At 36.2% G+C, this 7272-nt stretch overlaps 1 protein-coding gene across 1 annotated transcript; it reads left to right on the top strand.

Moving 5' to 3' along the window:
- Positions 1 to 1472: 1472 nt before the first annotated feature.
- Positions 1473 to 2252, top strand: KRTAP24-1 (keratin associated protein 24-1). The gene has a single exon (XM_086414511.1). The coding sequence runs from the start codon at positions 1482 to 1484 to the stop codon at positions 2250 to 2252; it is 771 nt and encodes a 256-aa protein (XP_086270637.1). The 5' UTR covers positions 1473 to 1481.
- The last annotated feature ends 5020 nt before the right edge of the window (positions 2253 to 7272 follow it).

Below are 7272 nucleotides of genomic sequence, written 5' to 3'. Positions count from 1 at the left end.
AAAGACAGTACAAACAGTAAAATATGTTGAATAAAGAGTTACCCATAGAATAAAATCCATCACCTTATTGAATAAATGCTGAGAGGAACTATGAGAATATTCAAAATTTAAAAAAGTGTGAAGAATATCTGTAACTTTAAGTTGATGTACATTTGAAAAATCTAGCTGATTTTAAACCACTGTGAGGACAGTGTCTTTTAAAAACTAACCCTATAGCTTATCATACCTGAAGAAGCTGGTCTTATCTTTTGTCTGAACTTATTACAGTTAATAAATGCATTGCCGTTTCCAATTCAGTGAAGGCTATAAGTGTGAATTATAGCTTGTATTTTTAAGAACAAAGTGCCAGTTCTTTAAATTAAACTCTTACAAAAATTTTTCTTCAGCCTTCACCATAAGAAGTGAAAAGTGTTATTTAATACGTACAGTGCCTATAAGAACTATATAGGTCATTTAAAACAAAATTAAGCATAGCCATTTCCTTTTGTGGTTCTAGACCAAAAATAACTATATTCTTCAACAGAGGAATAAACTCTATATGAAAAGAAAAGAAAATCAAAAATAAGTAAAACTTACTTGGGCAGAAATGTAAAGAAATATTATACATCTGACAGCAACGGGGTTTTACAAGAGAGACAATGGGATATACAATTTTAGTCAATTAGGCAGGTACAATTTTGAGAAACTGGCATTCTTTGATATTACATATTATAGAAACTCTTTAAGAAAGACTTCTTCCAGAAGTCTTGGTTACTTAGCAACCGCTGACCCCTGGGAACAAGTTCATTTTTGGCCCTGTGTTAGTCACTAAGTCTCAGTGAGATTGCTGTGAATCTTACAGACGGACTTCTCCAAATGGATGAGATGTTGCCACCAGTACATGGCCTGGCATAGTTAAGAATATAACACTAATTTAGGGGGAGAAAGTCCTCTCTTAATAGTTCAATGCCTCATGCTCTCTTTCGAGCAACAATGTGGAGACAATCAAGGCATTCAGCTTCTTTTAGAGTATGGGGTCAAGTCCTGGCAGTATTTTGCAGTTGCCAAAAGAGTGGAAAAGTCCAGGTTCTTTGCTTCACTTGTATCTTCATTAACCCCTTAATAACCATGTTGCAAAAGCCCATAGACACATGATCTCTTGTTTACCACTGGTTGACAGATGAGAGCTTACTTGTTAACACTGAAATCACTGTTCACAAAAGTTATGGTCTGCATATGATGAGTGATGAGCGATGGTCAACGTGGTGATTATAGACAACTTTGAAGAATCCAAATAAACTTGCTTTAATATGAGTGTGAAGACATCAGCAGCTGTCACTAAACAGCACACTAATGAAATGTTGCGGTGTTATTGTCCCAGGCAGCGAGAAGGAAGAGAGTCTGGGGAGGATGCAGACAGTCCCCAGGGAAGATATAAAAAGGCGTCAAGCCACAGTCTCGCCATGCCTTCACGGCCACCGCTGAACATACACTCAGGCTCCATGGCTTTTCTAGGCTATCCTGGGAACTGTAGTGGCATATCTTACAGAACTCACTGTTATTTCCCAGTGACTGCTTCTGTTGCTCTTTGCTCCAGCGATGTAAGTCCTACGTTTGGGCTCAGCCTACCCAGCAGCTACCACGGGAATCTCTGGCTCCTGGATAACTGCCAAGAAACATGTGGGGAAGCACCGAGCTGTGACTCTCCCAGTTCTGAGCCCAAGACCTGTACCACAACTTGTGACCGATCAAACTCGTCTGTGCCCTGCAACTCTCCAACAGGGGGCCAGATCTGCAGTGCCCGTGAAACAACCAACGTCGGACCCAGCCCCAGCTGCAATCCGTGCCCTCAGACCAAGGGGTATGTATCTGATGGCTGCACCCCCAGCCAATGTACATCCAAAGCTTGCCAGACCCTCGGCAATGGCTTTAAATGCTTTGGGCAACTTAACCGCTTATCCAAGAGTTTCCAGCCCCTAAGCCACTACAGACTGGGCAGTTTTGGGTACAAAAGCTACCAAGATCTTGGCTTCATACCCAGTGGCCTCTCACCATCACGATATATCACCAACAGCTGCCAACGCCAAAACTATTTAGTAAGAAATTGCCAACGTCCATACGATTGGCACAGGAGATGCCCTCCACTGAGCTATTCTGCAAGAAACTTCCGGTCTCTAAGCTCTATACCGAGTTCCTTCCCTCCTCTGAGGTATTTATATGGTGGTTACAGGCCTCTGAATTACTACCGATCAATTTGCAATTGTAGCTGCTAGAAATTGTTTCAAGGTGCAGGTGCCACCCTCTCTAATATTCTGCTGAATTACTTCATGTGTCTTAAGAATCATGTTCTGTTAACCTCAAATATAACTCTAGGACTTTTTCACCACAGCCAGTATCACCAATAGCTGTTTTTCTGTCACTCTCTTAATGCCCTTTGTGTTGAAGGTTGATCCTGAAGGTAGTATTATTGTTTCTGAGATTGAATATGATGGCCACACTGAAGAGATTCCATATGAAATACAGGCCAGTACAGCTTTCTTATTTGGGCAGTCACTGTCACTTCTCTGCCAATGCGACTATCTGTGACCTTTCCTGATGCAGTGGAGTCTCCTTGATCTGACTGGCCATTCCAGCACTTTCTTTCAAGATCGTTTTGTTTTTCTATCAGTAGTTTTGCTGCTTGCTTAACTAGCATCTTTCTAATAAGCTATAAGGTAACATCATCTTAGGGCTTCCCAAGTGGCTTGCTGGTAAAGATCCCGCCTGCCAATGCAGGAGATGTGAGTTTGATCCCTGAGTTGGGAAGATTCCCTGGAGAAGGAAATGGCAACCCATTACAGTATTCCTGCCTGGAAAATCTCATGGACAGAGGAGTCTGGTGGGCTACAGAATCATCAAAAGAATCGGACAAGATTTAGCAACTAAACAACATCACTGTAAACATTCAGAGTTGAGCTATTTCATCCTTCCTCCTACTGCCTGAATATAAGAATGTGCAAGCAGCAATGTCCAACTAGACTTCAAAATCAGAAGACCTTCAGCAAATCTTCCCTTCCAAAGAAGCCAGAATACATAGGATTGACTGACAGTCAGCTTTTGTTCTCAATGCTAGGAGAGAACCTCAGAGGTAGCAGAAACACAAACATTGCTTGTTGGAAAAATGACAATATATTCTACAGATGCTTCATGAATCTATGTTCATGACTCGGCTAAAATTCCCCCCTGTTGATTTATTGCTTTCTGATTGCCAAAAAATTCTGGTACGTAGTTAGGCAACAAGTTTCTATTAGGAAATAATGATTTTCATTTTGCTTTATTTCATATTCGCTAAGGTTTTATCAGTGTTCTGGGCAATATGCATGATATTTTTGAAGCACTAGTTTCCTGCTATTTATTTTCTAGCCTAATTAAAAATATAAAGAAGATGGACTATAAATATCCAAGACTTTTATTTGTCTTATATTGTTCTATTTTAAATATATTAAGTGGTTCTTCTCTTAAAGTGTCTGTGATTGATAGTTACATGGGGAAATTTATGGAGAAATTTCAAAATAAATCAGTTTTAATAAAACTACATAAAATATTAAATATTTGTATATTTCCCTGAAAATATGCATATTTATTTAATCATGTTGACGAGATTTGACTTTGGGATACATTTAATCTTGAACTCTGAGAAGTGATTTAACTTCTAAAACTTGTAAAACTTGTAAAAATTGAAAATAAAAATTGAGTGATAAAAATTTATCCTGAGTTTTTTGTATGTAGAAAGCAAATCATTTTTAAAAACAAGTAAAATGGCTCCTGTAGATGGGTGTAACTGGAGAGTGGAAATATGGGGTAGGGATCACCAATATGAAAGGTCAGTGACTAAAATGAAAACTCATGAAGCATACAAATAGGGATATCATTTTATTTATTCTTTCAGGAGGCCTACCATGTGTAGAAAGAATATTAATGTATCACTCCTGAGTGAATATGTTTGGGAGACAATTAAGTCACTCCTTTGTGAGTTCATTCTATTTTCAGAGAATTCTATCTGTTGAAAATTTCTTCTTTATATTGAGAAAAATCCAATTGTCCTTAGAAACTATCCATAACCATGGACAGCCTTTAACATAGGACAAGTGCTTGAGTATTTGAAAATAATTGCTGTGTCCCAGCTGAGTATTCATTGTCTAAACTAAACACATACTTTCTCTTTACAAACATTAATAGAAAACCTATTCTTTGAAGCATTAAATGAGACTCTTTGGGGATATCAAGATTTATAGATCTGTTCTCAGGAATTATTCATAGAAGTCATACATGGAAACAAACATAATACTGTCTCAACCATTTTAAAAACAATACAAAATAAGTCAGAGGAAGGATTCTAACTGGAAGAATGAAAGCATACTTGTGAGAGAAATAAATTAAATATACGTTTGAATGGTGAGAAGACTAAGATATGAGAGTGCGATGAAGGAGGAAAAAAGGATGGAAGTAAGAGAGAAATTTGAAAAATGGTCTAGCTTACTTTGACCCAAGAAAAGTGGACATAAGCTCCTCCATGAGAAAAAAAAATGGGAGAAAATATAGGACAAGGGATTCAGCATGTTAGATAAGAAAGACTTTCTTCATTAAAAAAAATACTTGTAAAATAAAAAAATTATAAATATGACTATGCCAAAATTAAAAGCTTCTGTTATAGGAGATATCATAAAGACATTAAAAATAAAACATGGGTGTTTGTGTGGAGTTTTGGGGCATATCAGAAATCTCTGTACTTTTTTGCTTTATAGGCTCACATAAAGTGTGACATATTTTATGTATAACCACACATGTTAATAAACATCTCTCCATGTTATCAATAATATATATGCATATATATACATATATATATATATGCATATATATATATATATATACACACACACACTTTTGACTAGAATAAAAATGCTAGGAAAACACAACCTAGGTTGTGCTAGCTTTACAGGAGTTTTAAGAATCTGTTCAGTTCAGTTCAGTCACTTCATCCAGCCCAGCATTTTGCATGATGTACTCTGCATAGAAGTTAAATAAGCAGGGTGACAATATACAGCCTTGACATATTCCTTTCCCAATTTGGAACCAGTCTGTTGTTCTATGTGCGGTTCTAACTGTTGCTTCTTGACCTGCACACAGATTTCTCAGGAGTTTTTAGGTATGGGAGCTGGTAATTCTCCAAGTGATTTTTAGACTAAACAATTCTGATTTGATTTCCTAAGTAATTTAAAAAATTAAAATCAAAATAAAATCACAGTACTGAGAAATAAGGCTTCCCAGATGGCTCAGCAGTGAAGAATCCACCTGTCATGCAGGAGACGCTTATTCCAGCCCTGGATCAGGAAGGTCCCCTAAAGAAAGAAATGGCAACCCATTCCAGTATTCTTGTCTGGGAAATCCCATGGACAGAGGAGCTTGGTGGCTACAGTCTATGGGGTTGCAAACTTAGCAACTAACCAACAACAATTGAGAAATTAAATTGGCCCCACCCTCTGACTTTGTAGAGTGTATAATTAACAACCTTTTTCCTGCTCCTATTAATAGAAAGGTTGAAGAGCAAAGTGAAATAGACATCAGCCCTCTGTAGCACATTGCCTTCTAGAAGTTGATAGAATATAGATATTCATGTATGTTTGTCCTGTTTAATTTCAGTTAGCCACAAAGTATGCTTAATAAGTTACACTCTTTGTCCATAACTCCAATGGCAACTAATTTATAGAACCCAGCAGAGGTCTTTTTATATTTGCACTTAAAAATATACAAATGAATCACTTCTTTCCCTGTGTAGCTGAGCAACACTTTTTACTTCTCAAATAAAAGGAGACCATTTATTTTTTATTTAAAAATTATTTATAGATTTAAAATAATAATTTCTACAGCTGCAAAAATTTTAATTCAAATATTTTTTTTACACTTTGCTTATCTTCTATGTATATAGCAGAGAAAGAAATACAACAAATTCACATATACATCTGCTATTTGAAAGTCTATAAATCTAACAAAACTGTATCCTAAAAATTCCTTAATACAATCTACTTAAAGGGTAATTAAAATTTCTGTTTTAATTCATATTCTTAAAAATTTATGTTTTAGATGACAATTTATAATAAAATTTTAATGAGTTGATAAAGCTACCACTATTGGTATGCTATTAAAGAACTGAATATAACTATATGATCTTCATGTTTGTTTCTATCTGCTGTCTTAACACTAGAATCATTAGCCAATCTATTTTAGAATCCTTCTTTTATGTATCATAGTTTCTAATGGATAAGAAAGAAATCTCCCTATTTAATAGATTTTTAAACCTTTGTCCCATTGAGTTTCTTAATTGTGTCTTTTTCTTTGAGTTCTGCAAGATACTTCTACCAGAGTTTCAGTATACATTTGGTGTGCTGTCCTTGATTCATAGGAAAATGGATCTTGTCTACCAGGAGGCCCTTGAAGAATAGCAGGCTCACTTGACAGTTCAATTAACGATGTTGTCATTCCCAATATCACAAGACTATTTCAAAACCATGTAGCTCTATAATTATTCATAACTACCAACATCGTACGCTCCGTGCTAAAATTTCTACCTGCCCCCGTGACTGCTGAAATCATAGTTCTGAGATTCACTTCAGAGGTGAATCAGAAGGAAAGTGAATCCTTGATCAGACTTGTCTCAGAGCTAATGAAGTGATTTCTTCAGCTGCTCTCTGCACTCCTGTGCTTGTTCTTCTTGTCTGTTATTTACATGTGATTGGCAGCTGAGACTCAGTAATCACGGAGCTGTGGATCTATAGTCAGGTCACTGACAGATCAAAAGAACACAGACACTCAGACCTTCCCTTTGTGTTCTATGCCTTGCAGTCTGGAGTCCTGAAAACTCTGGATGATGCTGTTGTTGACTGCCCTTATTCCAGGCCCTCGTATATTTAAAGGGAATATTATTCAAAAACACCAAGAAATTCTCTTAATTAAAAAATTATATATGGCCTCCAAATTTACATTTATATCCTGTTATCTAAAAGAAGGATGTTAAAGTTTCTTTATTTAAAGAATACCCTAAAATCCAGAATTATTCTTTTAAGGAAGAATGAATAATGAGTTTAAGTCCAGAATCCTTTTTTTAAAAAGTAATTATGATAAAAAATAATTGTCATCATCATTACTTTTATAGAACAATTTCTCATCTGAGAATGGAGGGTTACAAATTATACTACCACAGAATACACTCTTTCTTATCAGTGTGCATCTTTTCTCAATCATCTCTAATAAGCAACA

The sequence above is a fragment of the Bos grunniens genome, chromosome 1 (genome assembly GCF_055505025.1).
Source record: "Bos grunniens cultivar Pamir isolate PY7600 chromosome 1, Bosgru_T2T1.0, whole genome shotgun sequence".
NCBI classification, from domain to species: Eukaryota; Metazoa; Chordata; class Mammalia; order Artiodactyla; family Bovidae; genus Bos; species Bos grunniens.
This window is presented reverse-complemented; position numbering and strand designations above follow the sequence as displayed.

Coding starts and splice junctions, on each gene's coding strand:
- KRTAP24-1 (XM_086414511.1), top strand. CDS start 1,482: ATGGCTTTTCTAGGCTATCCTGGGAACTGTAGTGGCATATCTTACAGA.